This window comes from Amphibalanus amphitrite, unplaced genomic scaffold (assembly GCF_019059575.1).
Source record: "Amphibalanus amphitrite isolate SeventyFive unplaced genomic scaffold, NRLGWU_Aamphi_draft 000369F_arrow, whole genome shotgun sequence".
Taxonomy (NCBI): Eukaryota; Metazoa; Arthropoda; class Thecostraca; order Balanomorpha; family Balanidae; genus Amphibalanus; species Amphibalanus amphitrite.
In genome coordinates, this window is record NW_024881863.1 from 213554 (window position 1) to 233832 (window position 20279).

At 49.5% G+C, this 20279-nt stretch overlaps 1 protein-coding gene across 4 annotated transcripts in view; it reads left to right on the forward strand.

The window, feature by feature from the left end:
* The first annotated feature begins 62 nt into the window (after nucleotides 1-62).
* LOC122389716 (hepatocyte nuclear factor 4-gamma-like) overlaps nucleotides 63-20279 on the forward strand; it is a 28835-nt gene continuing 8618 nt past the window's right edge. For 2 of the 4 annotated variants that reach the window (XM_043382015.1, XM_043382016.1), the window contains exons 1-6: nucleotides 63-789; nucleotides 8355-8535; nucleotides 8913-9007; nucleotides 15245-15372; nucleotides 16228-16371; nucleotides 19651-19771. In XM_043382015.1, coding sequence (XP_043237950.1) covers nucleotides 609-789; nucleotides 8355-8535; nucleotides 8913-9007; nucleotides 15245-15372; nucleotides 16228-16371; nucleotides 19651-19771 — 850 coding nt within the window. In that variant the 5' untranslated portion in view covers nucleotides 63-608. Of the gene's footprint in view, nucleotides 790-2609; nucleotides 2861-8354; nucleotides 8536-8912; nucleotides 9008-15244; nucleotides 15373-16227; nucleotides 16372-19650; nucleotides 19772-20279 lie in introns of those variants that run through there. The other 2 variants (XM_043382017.1, XM_043382018.1) reach the window with 2 other exon arrangements.

Genomic DNA, 20279 nt, shown 5'->3' on the forward strand with positions numbered 1-20279 from the left:
ATTGGTCGACAGACAGCGTGACTCCGCCCCGCCGCTCGGTGACCTTGACCGGTCTCGGCCGCGGTAGAGCGGCGCCAGTGAGAGAGCGGAGAGCGTCGCGGAGTGAAGAGGTAAGAGTCTGTGAGGCGGGAAGTGAGCGAAATGGTGAGAGTCATGGCAAGTGGCGGGATCACCATAACTCAGCGAGCCAGCGAGTGAGCAGTTGGAGAGAAAAGTGGACAGTGGACATTGGACACTGGACAGTGGACACATAAGTGGACGGTGGTTGTGCCTGAACCAGATCATGCATGATTTTTTGCCCTCGTAATCACGAACAGAAAAGTGGATACAGGTCGTTGGTGCGTAGGCAGAGGATCGTGAAAAGAGCAAACGAAAATAGAGGAAAGGTCGGAGGCGCAGAATATGTCGCCACCAAAACGTCACCGTGATCGATAGACGTTGGCAGAAGTGTGACCAGTGAGTGTGCGTGACTGAGGCCTTGCTCGCTATTGTGGCACCAGCCAACACCGTTGTCGTACCACCGGTACCAAACTCGAAGGTCGATATTTAATTCCGCGGCATCGCTGAACACCCAAGCCTCAAAGATCGCTGCGCGTCATGCAGTAACGATGACTGGAGCAAAGAAACAGGAGAGCGCCATACGTTCTACGAATGTTCAGAAACGTGAATACACCCCAGAGGAAAAGAGAGGCTCTCCCGAGGGCAGTGCGGACCAGCCGATGTGGATCGAGGAACTGGAATCGGCACTGGATTCTACCCTTCCTTCTCAGCAAACGAGGAGAGCCGCACGTAAGTCGAACGTCAGCGGATAGTTTGGATGCATCCACCGATGTGGATGCATCGTTCAAGGTAGATGTAGGCAATCCTTTGGCGATCTCCTGCGATGTAAAATCAGAGTAGTTAGGAATCACCTCAATGGACTGAGTAGTTATTTTTACTTTGGGTCCAGTAGTTCGAAGGGCTCACCCAATAAACCAATTCTAGGGCACCGTTCTAGGATTGGAAGGTAAGAGCTAAAGAGGTCATTTCCCGCACAAAGACCTCCCACTCACACGGACCGAATCCTGCAGAGTGCAGGCTGCAGGTCGAGCTATTAGCAGATGTCGCTGGCGACCACACCGACGCTGCATGGTAGGTGGCGTTTCAGCAGCCTGAAGCTTATTTTCAGCGCAGTGGGTATACCTTCATTGCGTCGGTTGCAGTCTCTCGCTTTATACGGATTATTCGTTATCGCAAGTGGAAAGGTCGGGCGGGAAATCCTCTTTCACTCAAAGAAAGTTCTTGCCCTAGAGGAAAGTTAAGCTGTCACGTCCAAAATGCTTATTTTAGAGAACGCACAAATAACAGGGGCAATATGTACCAAAAATGCGGTCTAGGAAAAAACCTTTTTCTCTTCCACTGCGCGCCCCAAATCACTTGCACATGCGATGAGTTCAGGAGAATCAAAGTACCTCACCTTCACAGATAAACGTGTCAGGCGTCAGCTATTTGATGAGGTGCAGGGTCATCCGATTGTCAGAGATTGTTTCACAAAGACAATTTCCATTGTTTTTTAACGTTTTTCTTGATTGCTTGGCTATTTGGGGAAAAGGGCCGTGCAGTCATTCGCTTGTAAGTCACTATCGCCATGGGCCTGTGACTGACCACGCCGATTGTCTGTCAATTTTAGTGGGTAGGTACGGGACAATAACATGTAGCGGATGGTGTTTAGGAGCTTCAATGTTATATCACTTTGAAATCGTCAGATTCCAAAGGAATGTTGACATAATTTGCTAATGAAAAACGTTATTTTTGTGATACAAAATGACGGCACGAAATACAAGATTACCTAAATACCTATGACGGCATAGCATCAGCAAGCAAGAGAACGTTAATGTCTAAGTAAGTGTAGATTGAATGGTCAATTAAAAACGTTTATTCGAAATTAATAGTTTTAGTTTGAGCCTATCGTTACGTATCTAAATTTTGGTCGGATCTGTGTCCATTTGTCTCCCCGGGCAGGCAATTTTCGCCCAGTTCTTGCTGTAGTCCGCTCCAATGCAGTGCTCCGAAACAGCAGGGAAGGCAACTTTTCCCGCCTCTTTACCCACCGGTCGGTTACACGAAACTTTTGACGATGTACTGGCCGCTTCTACTCGAAAGTAGTTTGCTCCAAATTCTTGCACAATTGCACATACTTTAGCTGAAATTTTCTGGGCGACGAAAGCTTCGACGAAAGTACATTATAAGCCGACGACCCCAACGGGCGAGGCCACTGGGAACTATAAAACCAACGGGCAACACAAGGGCAACCAGGGGGCAGCGACGCATAGACGGCAGCAGAGGCTGCGCTACTCTGCAGTGACCCAAGACCTTGAAAACGTCCGTCAGTCAAAGTCTAAAATGCCGCAGCCAAACCAGCACGACACCAAAAACAAGAAGACAACAATTTGAAAACACCACTTCCATTCCAGAACAGACAAACACCTTAGCGAACTGATTCAAGATCACCCCACTCACGCGTGTCACCAGCGGAGCCCCCTCCCCCTCCCTCCGACCGGCGGGGGGCGGGCCCTATCTTATCTGGCGTCCTATTGGTGTGCTCGGCGGTGACGTCACGCCAGACCGCCGTACTGCGGGTGGTGAGGAGACGGAGAGTGGCTCGTCTCTCTCAGCTGCTCGTTGACGTTCTCGTGTCTCGGTTGGGTGAAGTGGCGCGCGCGTGCCGGTCGCCGGTCAGTGAGGTGTCACGTGGGCTCGTGTCACATGTCGGGTCAGGTCATGACCTCGCTGTCGAGCGTGGGTCCGGCGTCTGTCATCGTGCACGGCCACAGCGCGCAGCAGATGATCAGCTCGAGCCAGCAGCCTTCATCCACTGTCGGTAGGTTACCACGCCGATGGGGCCTGGGGGACGGAAGGAGGGGGATAGCGTGGTCTGTTGACTGCTGTGGTCTGTTGCAGATGAGCTGCACTGTTCGTCATGGCGGGACATGGGGAGATAAGCGTTGAAAAGATAAGAGATGCATTGTGGGGAGATCACAGTCCCACGCACAAGGGGGAAAAGCTCAAATTATTGAGCGCTCAAAATATTGAGCGTGTGACGTCAGAGGCTCCCATAGGCGTAATGCTGAGGGCTCAAAAAATTGAGCCGTTTCAGGAACACGTTTTGCAAAAGCCACTCGCAACACCTAGGGAGAAATGGCAACACCCTAGGAGAATCACTAATGATGCAAAACAGATTAGGCTTTCATATTTTTCACTGCTCAAGCTTCAATGATTGGGGGAACACCAATTTATAGGTCGAAATCTTACGGCATACCAGGATGACTTAAAAACAGGCCAATATTTATGTCGAAATAAAAGTTATTTTTTGTCCATTCACGTTTTTTACTAGGGTTCTGTTGGAAAGAGCATTTTTCATACTACCCAAAATGATTGCGATTCAATTTCACATTACCCATATCGGAGAATATTTTTCATTTGGCGGCGCCGTTTGTTTATTTCGTCGCGACGTCTCCGGTCGCGTGGTTGTCGTCGTCCTTGTGTTGAGGGTAAGTTTTTATCGTTTTAGTTGTACTTAGATGTTAAAAGATACACTGAAAAGTTTGAATATGCTGTGATTTTAAATTTGGAAACACGTAAACGTCAATCAATTCACGTTTTCCTCGATTTGCGTGCAGACAAGTAACTGTCGACGAAAGTGGCGCCATCCGATATGATGTTTTGAAGGAAGGAGACACAACATATTTACGTGAAAATTTTTGTTTTTTAGTGGTCTAAGTGCTTCAAAGAGGCTGTGAATGTTTTCTTCACACAATTTTTCATTAGTTATGGTGAGGTAAAAGGTAGTTTCAGTCTTAACTATCATATAAATGACATTAAAACATATGATAGTCCACTGCTATCAGTGATTGAGTACCTTGATATTTGGCATTTCTTATTAATTTGAATGTATTCTCTATCCATATGTCCTGATAGTAAGTGACAATACTCTGCCAATATGTTTCCATAGTTTTCACATTCATTTTCCAGTCCTTTACATAACATCACAATTTATAATCAACAAAACTCAACTCCTTCATTACTTCACAACACTGACAGCATGACAGACTGACAGTCAACTATTGTGTGGGTGAATGCTGAAACAGGATAGCCACTTTGCTGACTGGCTCGCTCATATGAAATAAGATAAAAATGACCCTTTATATCATTTCCATCTGGAGGATCGGAGTCCACGGAAAAGGAAGGCCACTTTCAAGCCTCAAGGTCTAGGCCGCCAGACGCCAGTCGGCACTCACCGCCAAATTTATAATCGATTAATTCATTATTATACTTTGAGACCCTTAGGTCACTGGATCAGCATCACATTTTCAGTTTCAATATAGTAAAGGTTTTTATTTGTATGATGTGAAATATTTTCCTGAATCAGAATTTAATTATCCCTAGGTACCTGGTAGAGGTTTTGGATTTAATGCTCATTGTTGGTGTGCAGTCAGGATTTTTTTACAGGTCCAGATATGGAATCCTGAGCAATTTTATAGTAAAGTGGTCTCCTTATAATCACCACACATTTTATCAAAAGCATTTGCAGGATTCATTCAATGAAGAATTTTATAAATGTTGCACCCATTTCTTAGACGACCTAGGCTGCATCTTTTTTTTAGTTCCTGTTGTATGACATATTTTCCGTTTTGTTCCACTGCATAAAGAAAAAAATCGTTTGAGATCACCAAACAGCTTTTCTTTTTCTGGCAGGTCTGCTCAACCAAGCGGTCGCTGGCGAGGACGTCGGCCGTCTCTGTGGGTAAGGTCATCTGCTCAGCCTTTGTGGAGATCAGCAAGACGTCACTAAGATGAAGACTTCGCTGGAGCAGAAGCCGCTGACCTGTGTCCGATCGGGCAGGTCATGCTCGACGGCACGAGCCACAACACGAACGACTCGGTGACATCAACAACATGGTGGAGCAGGTGAATGAGTTTGGCGACGTGTTGTGCGACTGCAAGAAGGGTTGTCTGCGTGTTCTGGCCGGCGGAGCGGCGACGCTGCGCAGTCTGTGCTGGCGGTGAGCAGCTGGCCATGGTGACCGCGCGCGCCCACATGCGCCGACAACCTGTGCGGCTTCGACGGCCCGGGACAGCCCGATGCCGCCCACTATGCGACGCCGACCGCGCATCTGTCCGCACGGCCACATGGAGGTGTGCCCGCGCCTTTTGCCCGCACGCCGCTACCTCGCAGCTGGTCTGCAACCACGCCGTCGCCGCCTGTAGCCCGATAACAAAACGGCTGTCTGATAATGCCGCGTGTTCTTTGTGATGTTGTTACTGTGATGGTTGCTACTGCTGGTCTGAGACTCGATGTTTCCATTCGTCTTTTACATGTTAAGGATTTGATAATGATAAGCTTAGTCCGAGCTTAGGTCGTTTATATCATTTGTTATATGGCATATTTTGGATCGAAGCAGTACGACACTGCCTCCTGCTTTTGTGATGTATGCTGGCAAGACGCAGGTTCCGGTCTCAGGTCACCCGGACCCGGTTCCAATGTGGTCGGGCTGGCATGCGATAATGTGATGTTGTTTTGCTCGTCTCTGTGTTCCACACTTGATGATGTTTGTGAATCTAACCCACATTGTATAGTATTTTTGTTTGTTTGCGGCCGATGGCCTTGTAAGTTGTAACCGTGGCAATACAGTTTTTCCTGCTATAATTCTCCAATATTCAAGGGTGGGTGGATATCTCTGTATTCACGTATTCCCTTCTCCCAGTACAGTCAGAGAATATCAATTACAGTATTCATACGGATTATTCAAGCCTTGTATAATTATTTGAGGTGTGCCGAATCCGAAAGACCGATAAAACTACTAGCGGAAAATGTGACATGATGCCATGGGTTTGTGAAAAGTTTAGGTACCACGTAGCATTCAACTTCCTGCATTTCTGTTTCAACTCAGTTTAACGTATTTCAACGAACACAACATCAAGAATGGCAGCCAGTACCGGCTTCACCTGTCACGGAGAACGCTCAAAAAATTGAGTGTAGATGCTGGCCGGCACTCAATTTTTTGAGCGCCAGCTGACTGTCGTCTGTCGTGGCGCTCAATTTATTGAGTATCGCGGTCCCGAACGACAAGTGGCGCTCAAAAAGTTGAGCGTCTTTAGGGCATTTTCTTTCCAAAAACACCGATATAAATTATCACGGCGAGTGTTCGAGAAGAAACCTTGTTGCTCTCTCTTGCCAGTGATACCTTATTTGGATACGATATTTGCCGTAGTGTGACGCTAAAGGCATTGTAAAATACCATCGTTTCGCCTATTCCTTCATAATGGGGCCCGCTCAATTTTTTGAGCGCTCAATTTTTTGAGCTTTTCCCCCTTGTGCGTGGGACTGATCAGGGAGATGCTAAACGTTTGCACAAAATGAGGGAATACGCAGAGAGGATAAGCGTACAGTTGCAGGAGCATTGAGTATTTTGGGGGCACCGTGCATTTTTAGCTCAGTCCATAAATGACAACACGACGCACAGTAAGCTATTATTCTCGTATCACCCATGCTTGACTAATGAACGTTTTCACTCAGCATTCAGTGTTCCACGGGCACTAGGCATCACTGTCGGTTTGTTTCCGCTGCTGGTATATCTTGCCGTTCCGTATTTATATAATTAACTCTCACCCAGCCCGATTTCTCGGCTCACCATCAAACCCCCATCCCAACTGCTGAGCAGGTTGCTCCGACACCCGCTCGCGGCCGGAGCCGCCGCTCACCTGCCCCGGCCTATGTTTGATCCTCGTCTCTGCCGACCGGCCGTCGCTCGCCCCGTGTAATGACCAGCCGGTTTGTCAAACAGCCCGTGAGCAAACGTTGGCCCATGTGCTGGAGGTCGCCGCGGCCGTGACACAGCGATAGCGGGCACACTGCGAGCGAGGCACACGGCGCATGGGGCTCCGTGGCTCATGGAAGTCAGCAATGGTCCAAAATCGGCCCTATGGCCCATTGTTGCCTTCAAAAACATGACCGCATGCACCCCTGTGTACTGTGGCCTCAATCATTACTCGAAACTGACCCCTAAAAGCCCCAAAACCGATCTTCGTAGCATGGGACACAGAGCCCACTGCTGAGCTAACTTGGCCCACAGCCTGACCCACTCTTTCCAACTCTGTGCGAACTATGACCCTCGGCCGGTCCGCCATGGATAACATCCGACTCGCCATGGATTATATCCTGCCTAAGTGCCTACCATAGCCCAAGGTCTCTTCGAACATGCACTCAGCGCCTGCGAGTGCGCACAAAGGCCCACAGACTGCACAGTGCCTACTGCCTACCATATTGACCAGTGCCCCATGCCCATGACCGCCTAATATATGGGCCAGTAGCCTGCCCAGCCGCAGTGTGGCTCAATCAAAGCCCGACGTCTGTCTACCATGGTTAACACCCTGTCCGCTGTCCACTCCACCATGGCCCGTATACTACGTAGCAAGCCCGTATATACGTAGCAAGCCCTATTCTTCATGCTACTGTGTAGCAGGCCCTACCCTTCATGGCCCATGTATCCGAAGCATCACGTCCCAAGGCCCGCGCGGCGATTCCCCGCTCTCGTCCTCCAATACTATGCACCTCACTCGGACAGAATGGCCCGGCGGCACTGTGTTAGCTGCGTCATCAAGAGCCTCATCATTCCTCCCACTGAGGGGGTTTTCCCGTGTCAGGTGGGCGTCAAGATGCACTCGAACCGGCGAAACTGAGGGAAATAGAACGAGTGCGTCCATGTGAACAAGTCCGTTGGTTATGTAAGCTGAGGGTAGGAAAGCGAGGAGATTCTTAGGCTTGTAGGCAAATTTATGTAGCCGTTATTCACCAATAAGTGTGAAACCATGGCTTCTTATATGTAGATCACGGAACACAGGCCTAGTGGTGCCATTTGTATTGTTTGCTTTTGATGAGCTCACATATTCCGGCTACTGCGATTGGTATGATGTCATGATGTCCAGTGCTCTTAGGCTTCAGAGGAAGAAGAATAACTCAAATAAACTGACTGGGTGGTATCTGCCAGAAGAAAAGGTTATTCAAGGTTATCAGTCAGAAGTATATGTCTAGGACGGTGATTTTCTTCACAGGACGACACTAGAAAATACCACATTGAACGCCATAACGATACGAACAAAGTCACGCTTATTGGGTGAAGCGTTGCTTGAAACACAATGTTTCAACTTCGCATGTTGCCCTTGTCCAATGGCGACCAACGACTAAGACCCAAGGACAGATTTAGCCAGGAGGTAAACATTTCAGTTTTCCACACTCCATTCCAGCCTCACCAGGCACAAACTTCCGCTTTTACCCTCACCGGGCACTGACCGTCTTCTTCTCGCACCTGTTACAGTGGAGGTGGACCACCACGCGCCACCAGTGGTGCCACAAATCGACTCCTCGACAGCCGTCAACCAGCCGTGTGCCATCTGCAGTGACAAGGCCACTGGCAAACATTACAACGCCATCTCCTGTGACGGCTGCAAGGGCTTCTTCCGCAGATCGGTGCGCAAGAACCAGAAATACTCCTGCAGGTGGGTGTAAGATGTGTCGTTCGATGCGGGTAGAGCGTGTCATGGACGTGCCAAAACATCGGTACCGTTGAAGGTGGTCAGTTACGACATAAAAGAGAATCCAAGGTGTATGCTGTAAAGAAAAACGTTTCAGGAGAAAGGCACAGTACTTCAGGAGAAGCGTTAGACATTCAGTCATATGAGTCAGGCACGAATGATTTGTGGATTCTCGCGCTCGTTGGCCAGTTGATTTTAGTGGCGTTTCTGGGCTTGTTGGACCATCCCTTTGCAATTACTCTCTAGTCTCCACCCACCGTTTACTTTTGCTCTCACAAACGTTTAATGATGCATAAAAAGAAAAACCCTTACGAGTACAATAATACCGTTTTTTGCCACAGGTACGGACGGAATTGCGTGGTGGACAAGGAGAAGCGGAACCACTGCCGGTACTGCCGACTACGGAAATGTTTCCGAGCAGGGATGAGGAAAGAAGGTGAGTCGTCCCCTGTGTCTCGATGTTTTAGACACTTAAGATACATAAATTTGGTGAGTGTTTCGGACTCATCTTGGAGCCTAAATGTCGGCTTGCACCATGGTGCTACATCACCTCGCGGCTCGCACAATAAGTTCAGGACGGCTGCTCATTGTTTGTTTTAAATAATGCAAACAGGTATTGCGAATTTATAGATGAAATGAGAAAACACGTGAGGTGAGGTTGTGGGCCAGCACATCAGAATAGTAAACATCATGCATCATTTTAACTATTAGCCGTTGACTGGTTGTAGCAATCTGCCTCAACACAAATTGTGGGTCTGATTGGCGTACAAAGCGGGCCACACAAACGCCGTCACCGAATCTGTCAAATCACCCTCGACAGCGCTCGGGCGCTGTTCCACCGGTTCCGCCGACACAGCATCATTTCTCTGCACTCTCTTCGTGCCGCCAATGCGAGGTCGTCCGTGTGTCTGTCGGCCACTTCTGAGCACGCTCCGACCCGTCAGCCCGGGGGGCGGCTGAGGACCCGCAACGCACGACGCACAGCCGACGGAGCGGAGCGCACATTGGGTGACGTCTGGTATAAACGCACCAAATAAACGCTCGCCGGTCGAAATGTCGAACACGCACATTTTTGGTCGACGATCGGCGCTGAGTCTGCACACGGCGCAGTACAGTTGCAGACCAGCTTATCGGTAGTTTATAACCTATACAGCCGCCAGTTTTTAAACTGTGGAGCCAGAGACAGGGACGGCATTGGAGGTGAATCTAGACGTGCTTCCAAAACACTGGGTTTTATTATGAAAAATGGACTGCATTTCATAACTTTTATCAGACCATGTTGATCAACAAGCCAAGTTCAGCTAAAAATGTAATGACTTATCTTCCATGTTAGATATCCAATCATAGCATAAATACCTACATTTAAGTGCGATTTGGTGCGAAATTTGTCTTGAGTTGCCGATTATTCAGTGACCTGGTTCTGGTGAAATTATCAATTTTGGGTGGGCTGCTTATACGTATATTCACGCACAGGACATGCTCAGCCATTGCACAGCACAAGCCTTCCTTTTGCCCAGTTCCCTGTGAAAAGTTCGAAACAAACCGAAGTGCGGCGGTCCCAGAGCTGTGTATAATGTGTAGCCGCCGCAGGGTCCCTCGCGTGGTCAGCACATTCGACACGTCCGATCGACTGACAGAGGCCGGCTCTGGATCTCGTCATTACCGTCTTTGTGTTGGGAAGTGATTCATCATTTCATCATAAAATCGCACCACGCTGCATTTTGACAGTCAGCGCACGCAACTGCAGTGAACGCTGCCCTATCAATATGAATTCTCGACTGACTGGAAAGATCTAGAGCAGGGGTCGGCAAATGGTGGGGCATGCCCCCTTTGGGGGTATGGAGCCCTTTCGGTGGGGGTAATGAGGGATTCTGAGAAAACCTATCTTTTTAGAGTTAGTGGCTCCATTGATGGAACCATCGTGACTGTTGCATCCCAGGGCCCAAAGATGAGCCCAGGTCAAAGGCATGCATACATTGATTAGATACCAATTTTCACGTAGCTGCTCGCCTCACCATCTCACCGCAGTTCCGTACAGTCGTACAAAAGCAGCTGCAATTTTTAACCGTCGCCCGTCTGTTGGCGTTTCCACAGCCGCTAACGTAAGGGGGAGGAGCCGATCGGACCCCCGCGGCCTCTGAGATGGAGCTGTGCATAAAAAACGAGCGTATTACCCGTGACTATAGGAAGCCGCTGCTGCCCATTTTTAAGGTCCTTGGTCATTTCGTCTCATTCAGGAGGTCAAAGACAAGTGTCGAGAAAATCGGGACCCGCTATAACTTCTTGAAGTGAGATTTTATGGCTCAAGATGACCTCCAGAAAAAGCTCATAGCCAATGATCATTGTGGGTCCAGAGGCCAGTTTTACAGACAGAAAAATAGCTGCCTGCCGGAATTGTTCGCCTTAAGACCGCTTCACATACGGAGCGTAAACGGTAAAGCCCTATCCACTTACATGCTCATCGCGCTTACGCTCCGTATGTGAAGCCAATGATTACGTAAACGTAAACGGTAAAACCCTATCCACTTACATGCCCATCGCGCTTACGCTCCGTATTTTTTAGGCAAAAACTCCGGCAGGCGGCTATTTTTCTGTTGGTAAAACTGGCCTCAGGAATTCCCGGGCAGGTTAAGAAAAAAAAATGATTGGCTCGAGGGTACAATTTGGTCGTAATCCAACGGCTTTTACGTGAGCTTTTAACGAAAAACCACCCGCCGCCCCTATATGTACGAGGGTTAAATGGGATATACTAAATGCTTTGTGGAGGAAGTGTCATGTTTTAAATTTGATGCATTGGAAATGCAGAAATACCCAAAGAGTTCCAGAAAGGTATGGAATTTCAGTAAACTTGGTTGTGACAGCAATGGGGTCTGGTAGGTGGGGGGTAATGGCCCTGCCTGGCGCCTAAAAAGGGGGCACAACCCCGAGTGACCTGCCGACCACTGATCTAGAGGCTGTAAAAATCGAGAACATATAAAGTGGCAACCTCGTTTCGTGGTTCATAGAGCCCAATTCTCGGATTTATACATGTGGAATATGTGCAAGTTTTTTGTTCATTTTAGCACCGGGCCAGGGGCCCGGGAACGATTTTCAAGTTGGGGGGGGGGGGCGAGCCTAAAATACCTGACATGATGCATATGAAACAGTGGCGTAGCTAGGGGTCTAAGGGGACACGTACCCCCCCCCCCCCCCATCGGGATAAAAGGGACCCTCGGGTCCGAGGGGCCCTGCGGCGCCATTTGACCGCTGAGGGTTAACGGTGGCCATATTTCTACTCAGAAGGCCCCCATGGGGTTCGTCAGAGCACCTCATGGGCCCTAAATAGCCACACTAAGATCTCCATAAGGGTCCGACGCCGGCGTCTGAGGGCCTCTTGCGGCTTTTAAGGACACATCGGTGATCTCCAAAGGCCCGTTACTGGCCTCTGAGAGGTCTTACCGGCCTGTGAGGGGCCAGTTCTAGGGGCATTTCCCGCCAGTGATGGTCCCACACTTATTTTTCTGAGGGCCCTCATCGGCGCCTATGAGGGCCCACACCGGTGCCTCTGAGGGTTTCACACCCCCAACTCTGAGTACCTACACCAGTGCCTATTAAAGCCCTATATCGGCGGCTCTGAGGACCCAACCAACACCTTCGCATCTAAAGGCCACCCACTGGTGACTTTTGAGGGCGCCACACCGGTGACTCTGAGGGCCCCACCGGCGTCTGACAGTACTATGCCGGTCTCTAAGGACCCCACAGGACTTCTTCTGCCAGCGTAAGGACCCCTTGCCGGTCACTGAGACCCCCTGCCGGCTTTTAGAGAGCTCGCGTCAGCAGCTCTTAAGGCCCCACACCCGTCTGTAACGGCTCCACACCAGCGTCTATGAGAACCCACAGCAACGCATGTAAGGACCCTCATCGGCGACTCTGAGAGAATCACACTAGCACCTCTGAGCGCCCACACCGGCACCTGCATGGCGGCCCCACACCAGTGCCTCTAAAGGCCCCTTACCGGCGGCTCTGAGGGTGCTACCGATAACCGAAGGCACCACACAAGCCCTTAGTGTCGCTGAGCTTTAATCCCATACCGGCCCTCCGAGGGCGCCACGTCAGTGCACTCATTGCCCCACACCCCTCCATCACATCCGGAGCGGGTAAACTGTGTTATACCTATAATAGCGACGATTTTACCACCGTTGTACGTTATGTATTTCTCAAAGTTGACTCATGCTGGTGCAGTATAAAATCTGGCCTGCCAAACTTATGGCCAAGATCAGGCCCAAATCAAAGCGGGATGACAATAGCAGATGTTGTCAAATCGATACCTACTGTATTAGCAGAAACCATTCAGATGGCAAGGAAAATGCCATGTGTTGATGTGTAGATGTATAAAGGAAACAAGAAGGAAAAAAGTCCGGAAAAGGGAGGAAAGATCTTTTCTCGCTGCCTCAATGTTGAGGGGGCGCCGCCCCCTCGGCTCTCAAGTTGGGGGGGGGGCAAGCGCCCCCGCTGCCCCCCCCCCTGTTCCCGGGTCTATGCACCGGGCAACGCAACACGAGCAACTCCGGAACACACGGCAGGTGCATCTTGCCTCCCCTACTCGAACCGTTGAGGCCAATGAGGACCTGTGACCTAAAGTGCGTCCGGGAATTCCTCGATCGTCACGCACATCTCAGTGTGAACAATCGTCATGACTCGCACGTGGCTCAGTGGCCCCATTGCATCTCCAAGAACGCCAGCCATACGCGGACTTTGGCCGTTGCTTGCCGATTCTACCTCGCTGCAAATCCACTTGATCTCTTTTGTCAACGGCATGATACGGGCCTGTCTACCTGAAATCGTCTCGGTCGGCCCATGTGGCATGTCGCACGTCATACATCGTCGCGAGACTGCCGCATTACTCATTTACTCTCTCCCTACTGGCCGCGTGAACTGTGACATAATCGGCCCCGCCCCGCTCTGGCCAGGAGAGGCGCAAGGGTCACACGACAGCGTAACACTCCACTGAAACGGGCGGCCAAAGGGCGCCAAGCGGACCTTTGGACCCCAGTTGGGGTCCGGCCCGGTGCGTAATTACGAAAGAGAGGACCTTGCTCCGGTGATTATCAGAGGAACATGCTCCGGGTGCCCGTGAACCGAGAGTCTGGTGACTCAACTTGGCCGCATCTGAGAAAACAGCCGCGACTAAAATAGACTGTTGTAAATGTGACCTAGTGTCAGGAGTATTATATTGTGAGGAACGCAAGGAATTATTTGATATTTTTGTGCAAAAGATTACTTTGAACCAAGTGCCTATCTAAAAATGCCATTGAAAATCGCTTCGAACAAAAAAAAAAAAACGTCACGACCAAACTCAAAACTGTTATCCATTTTAATTGTGAAAGTGGATGAGTCTCAGTCTATAGCTTTGTCTATCGCTGGACGTGTCATTTGTAACCATGTCAAATATTCAACCAGTCGAAATCCTGACGTCGGAGGGCTGCCTCAGCCGACTTCCGCGACAGCAAGTGAAGCCGCGAGGGGAGCGGGTTAGGGGGCGGGGTCAGAGGGGGCGAGGAGAACGGCCCGACCCCTGTCGGGTCACGTAGCGGCTTTGTGAGCGGCTGCTCGGCGGATCGTAACCGGAGCGGGCTGCGGCCAACACAATGAGTCGTTAGGCGGAGGGACCGACTGACTGACTTCCCGGCAGTCCTGTTCGGACGCTGGAGGAACGCGTCGGGTGCAGCCACACTGCCATCACGTAACGCGGGGAACACAGCGATAGATTTGCCAGGCTCACAGTCAAAAGAGCTTTTCATGAGGATTGATCATTTTAACGATGCCCATTGCCCAGGCCCCAGCTCACAATTAACGATCTCGGGGATAATTGTCACGGACCAGTCCAGTATCCACTAGGCTGTCCGCCTCACTGTCTCTGAACTCACATAGCTGTTGCCCAGCTGGCTCAGAGGGCTTTCAAAAGTATGGAATCCATAAACTCAAGCTACTGTATTACCACTAATTCATGGCCAAGTCGAGTCAATAATTTTATGGGCGCATGTAGATTGTGCATTGTGCCAAGCGCATTGCGCGTGCACACGCATGAAAAAGTTCATTGTAACGATGACAAAAAGAGATATGCCGTTGAGAATTAATTGGTCATTTTGAGGCGACGAAGCATTTGTCGCATGAATCACCACTCACCCACTAAGAACAAAACAGAAAACACTCGAGTGGTAAGGGCCCAGATGCGATGTCTTTGAGTGTGTGTGAGAGGGACCGGCTTCATCGTGTCGTCGACTAGACTTGCTGTCTCTGAAGATGACGGGTTTCCCGCTGGAGAAGAGATTCGGTGTACTCGACATGACATCATGCCGGCTGCTTTATTGCATCATGTATGACAAGTCGAATATCGATCACTGCCAAAGGCTGAACGGTCCCAATGTCAGAGGCTAGAGAAGGGTGCGAAATGTGAAGGATGACATCACGGAAAACCGTTTGACCGTCAAACCCTAAAATAACACGATATAATTTAGCGAATAGTTATTGAATCAAGTAACCACATCCAGAATAATCTAAGAGCTCATTTGTAAAGCTGAGATCGACGGTCCTTTGTGTTTGTCCCCTGGTCCCAAGTCCCAACTGGAATCTTTCGATGGTTCCCCCGTTCATGCTACCCCTATCTGAGATATGTTCTCCCTTCTTCCGTCAGCCGTTCAAAACGAGCGGGACCGGATCAGTGTGCGCCGGTCCAGCTTCGAGGACTCAGCCAACAGCTCCCTGTCGGTGCAAACGCTACTGAATGCCGAGGTCATCTCTCGACAGATCGACTCCAGCTGGGTGAGTCAATTAGAGTCAGATCGACTCCAGCTAGGTGAGTTGAATATAGACTCGTGTCGAATCCGATTGGGTGAGTCGAATGAAATCAGATCGCCTCGAGTCCAATAGGCTCCAAATGGGCTATTGGCTAATAAAATGGGTTTAACACCTCAAATCAGCTATGGCCAAATAAGTTAAACGGATTTAGCTAGACTCCAGCTAGGTGAGTTTGACGGAGTCGAACCAACCCCAGCTGGGTGAGTCAAATGAAGTCCGATTGACTATGCTTTCGCAAGGATGCGCTATACTTTTTTGCCTTGAAGGAATATCCATGGGTCAGCAATATCGCGGCCCGAAGGCCGAAACCTCCCGGATGAGACCAGCTGCCTTCTGTCCGCTGGTGCCAAGTGCTGAGTGGCATTTACTGTTTACCGACTGTTTATGTAAAATCTGACTCACGCTAAATTTGACCACGTCTGGTGGTTGGTTGCCAACCAGCAAAAAGTTGCTTCTATATACACAAAATGGAAGGAGACTAAATTCAGACGACGCTGTCCGGCGTTACATCCCTCATAACTCAGAACTCTAAGGCCTCTTATCCACATGGGTATCGTTTTGTATAGACTTGGTAGGGCCTGAACGCTACCAATGATTTCAGAATTTTTATGACGTTGACGTTGTAGGTAAGAATGGCTTTGCTATCCTAAAATTAACCATTAGAGCCCTACTAATGCCTTACGGAAAGTGACGCCCGTGCTCCAGTCTCTACTCATGGTTTTGACGGAGACCGACCCCAGAGCAGCAGGTTACCCTCAGATAACCACAGACCTTCCAGATATGCCTGCCGAGCTGACCCGTCTTACCCTCCATGCACAGGACGGATGTCGTGAAATGGACATCAGCGACAAGCAGATGGCCACTCAGGAGGACGTGTGTGACTCCATGCGGCAGCAGCTACTGGCCGTAGTCGAGTGGGCCAAGTGTATACCGGCCTTCATGGACCTCGCCCTCGACGATCAGGTGGGTGGGAGAGGAATGAGAGGGGGAGAGGGAGGGGGAGAGGAGGAGAGGAGAGGAGAGGAGAGGAGAGGAGAGGAGAGGAGAGGAGAGGAGAGGAGAGGAGAGGAGAGGAGAGGAGAGGAAGGGATGGGTGGAGGAGAAAGGGAGGAATGACGCAATCGTGACGGAGGAAAGAGGAAACCCACGCGGCGGTTGGTGACAAGAGAGTGACTAATGAAAAACGCCTGCAGTGAGTTTGTTGGTTATCTTTACTCCAATAATTTATAACGCATCAATTACATCCTGATGTATACAAGCTAATTTATCAGATCTTTGCAATGGTCAGAAGCAGCATTCTTGGAATGCCTGTCGTCATTAAATATGCACTCACTTCGGAGTCGATCATCGCTGTGTCACGTGACTGTTACGTGATTTCTAGTGGGGGCCTCTGTAACTGCTCACGTGATCGCTAAACAGCCTTGCCAGGCAGAAAGTGGGGGTGTTGTGAGGGTTGTGAAGACTTATTTCATGCAACTTAACTCACATAATTACACACATCTCACAAATCAACTATAAATACAGACTACAGTATCACTTCGAGTTTCTACCATTTCTTATTAGAACCACTGATCTTGTATGGAATCATCCTCCGCCGCGCTTTCAGATATATTAAATAATGTATTTAACTTGGCGTAAGTCTGTCGATCGAGTCGTGTGAGACTGGCCTGGTGAATGTAAATATTTAGCCGGTGCCCAGAGAAGTGAGGCCTGGGCGGAAAGGAGACATTTGTCCAGCGGTTCGGATGGCGGTAACTAGACAGTAAGACGCTGGACAGTTTGGCAACGCGTGCACACTGCACATCCCCGAGGAAGACACTTAAGTTATCCCTCCTTTGTGCATGCACATTGCACAGTAAAGTTTATGTCCATGTTGCAGAGTGCGCGATCCCGTACCAGTCGAGTACATTGCACGCATTGCATTGAAATGTGCACGCGCTGTGCACTGAACAATGATCAGTGCACGGACGGTGCACGCAGTGCACACGGTACTGACAGGAGCGTCCGGGATATGAGAGCCACTTCCGAACGGAAGTCTGCTGCTTTAGTCAACGCCTGACCAATGGTCAGGACCACCGGCTATTTTCAGAGCTGCAGCCGAAAAAGGAAAAAGCTGGGTGATGTGTAAAATGATATGATGCTTTGATTTTATGCCGTTTATTTGATATCTACCGCAAGGTGATACGATACCTATCCACTAAGATCTCGCATCTTTTATTCTTACAGCTGAACCCTTGCATTCAATTTGAAATTTTGAAGAAAAAAGTTGAAATTTTCGAGAAAAAAAAAAGAAAAAGTTATGAAATTTCACATCTGCAATGAGCGCTCATCTTTTCCTACTGAGACCAACATATTTTCGTAAGCGTTACTTTTTCAATTGTTGTTGCTTTGAAAATATTCGATATCGTCGAGCAGTGGTCCACTGTCGTCTGCTGTGGTCCACTGTGGTCCACTATGGCTTTCCATGAGCGTCGTCGCGGGCCACCGCGGCTGTCGGCGGTGACAGTGGCCAGTTGTGGGCCCACCCACACGGCCCGGTACACAAACTCTCTCAGACACCGCTGAGAGACGCGACAGAACGGCTCGGCGGGACACACTGCGGAGACGAGCGTTACAGTCTGCGGTCCAGCGCCGGACCAGCGACCAGAAATTCAAACAAGGATACAGCCGAAGTCGTCATAATGATTTACATCAACCCTGTTTCCATGGTTTCATGAAATGTGTGATGGCATTTTTGCCGATCAACGTGTCTGGCTTATTCTGTGTGCGAGCCATGCCATTGGTGGTTATGATTTTGCGGATGTGAGTGGGTGTGTGTGGGGGGGGGAAGGGGGGGTTCGGATGACGTATACCCGGCCTGACAACGACCGTCTCACCACGTGGTCCCCTCAGACTGGGACGGGGAGGGGGGTGCGGATACGGTGTTATCTGCAGGACCACAAACTGGCTAGACAGTTGTCGGGTACCTCTCCCCTTCTCCCTGAACGGGAACAGAAAAGGGGATGTGCCGCAGAATTTGTGTAGCACTGAGGCAGACTCAGAACCGCAGACAGTAATGTCATCCCTTTGACTGCTTCAGTACCTGAATATAAAGTCGTCCATGTCGTCCACTTTCTGTCGGAATTTCCATCGTGAAGCACGACTATCTGAGATTACGAACCCCCTCGAATATCACTGGTGCTTATGATCAATGCAAGGTAGGACTCACGCATGATCATGTGTACGTTCTTTCTAAGTGTATGGGAGCGTATGCGTGCGTGTGTGCTTAACCCTCGCCCGCACATGCCATTTTCCCATCCTAGAACGCACATGGGGGGGGGGGTGGTTGCCACCCCCCCCGCGCCATTTCGTTCCTGTTGGAGATAGAGCTTAGCAGTAAAGACCAAAAAGATTCTTTGGGAAGAGACGAATCCAATGATACCCAGTTTTACCTTCTCAGGTCAGTCATTGACCTTCCAGGTCAGGTCAAACTAAAAAATGTTGCTGTTTTGGGTCACCGTTGGATATCAAGTGTGCTGCTTATCAAATACCGATGACGATGCTGTTTTCTGGTGCCAAGCCAGCTAGAACCTCTTTGTCACACTACCCGACCAGAATTTTGCTGCTGAGGTCATTTCAGGTCAAGTTAGGTCAAGGTCAATTATATGTGTTTGTATGTCTGTGTGTGTCTGTGTGTATACTGATGTGTGCACCGATTGTTTTTGGGTCCATATTACATGAAATCATGATCTGAGAAGCTTTTACCAAAAATGCAGTAAAAAAACTTCAAAAAAAAAGTAAATTCAGCTTGCCTAAAACGCAATTATCTTAGGTGACCTAGGTTGACCTTGACCCTGACCTTGACCCCTGTACATCGTCAAACAACATGTTCCATGATAGGTAGGAGGTAAGACTGGCAAAAAAGGCCGAAATCAGGGTGTCAAAAGCTCATAAGGCCCATGGCAAACGCAAGATGGTGAGAATTGGCCATTTGGGTCATGACATGACCTGAAAAACAAGGTCATATCTCCGAAACCAAAAATCACAGAAACTTGAAATTTTCAGTGGACATCAAGAAAGGATAGAGGAGCAGCTATACGAAAAATCAGCCTTCTAGCTCTAAAAATGTTGAGTGCAGAGCAGAAAGACTACCTGGGGGGGGGGGTGGCAACCACCCCCCCCCCCCCCATGTGCGGGCGAGGGTTAATCCGTACGTAGCCTATTACCCATGTATGACCAATGGCCATCTTTGCCCTCTGGCAGATTGCCCTGCTGCGGGCACACGGCGGGGAGCACCTGCTGCTCGGCGCCTCCTGGCGATCCCTACACCTCAACGGCTACGTGCTTCTAGGAAACAAGAGCGTCGTCACTCGCGGCTCACCAGGTCAGTCGGAAGCGACTGGAGGCAGATGGAGGCGGAGTGAGTGTAGCTCAGAGGTATGGAGAGGCCGACCGAGGGTTAGAAGCTGTCGGGAACTCGGGACCCATTGATGAGATTCGAACCTGTGATATCCAGTCCTCAATGGGTGTGGCTCTCATGATAGTCGAATAACGTAATACAAATGTTTCGACAACCTGCTAAATTATTACATTATTTATTTTCACCCCTTTTTACACCAAAAGGCGGGACTGGTCGATTAGCTAGATAGACTTGATCTCATTTTTCCCCAATCATAGGCGGCGGAACGATTTGAGACAAGGGGGGGCACCATGGCTCAAGGAGCCAAACCTAGAGTACCCCCAAATCCTGTTTTCTCATCGGATTTAGGCCACTTATTTTTCGTCACAGCCCTGACACGATGATTTTTTTTTTTTTTTTTACTAAACGAAAATGGCAGTTCACCCCCGTATGCAGGGGTGTACCTAATTTTATATCTCTTTGTGGGGGCATA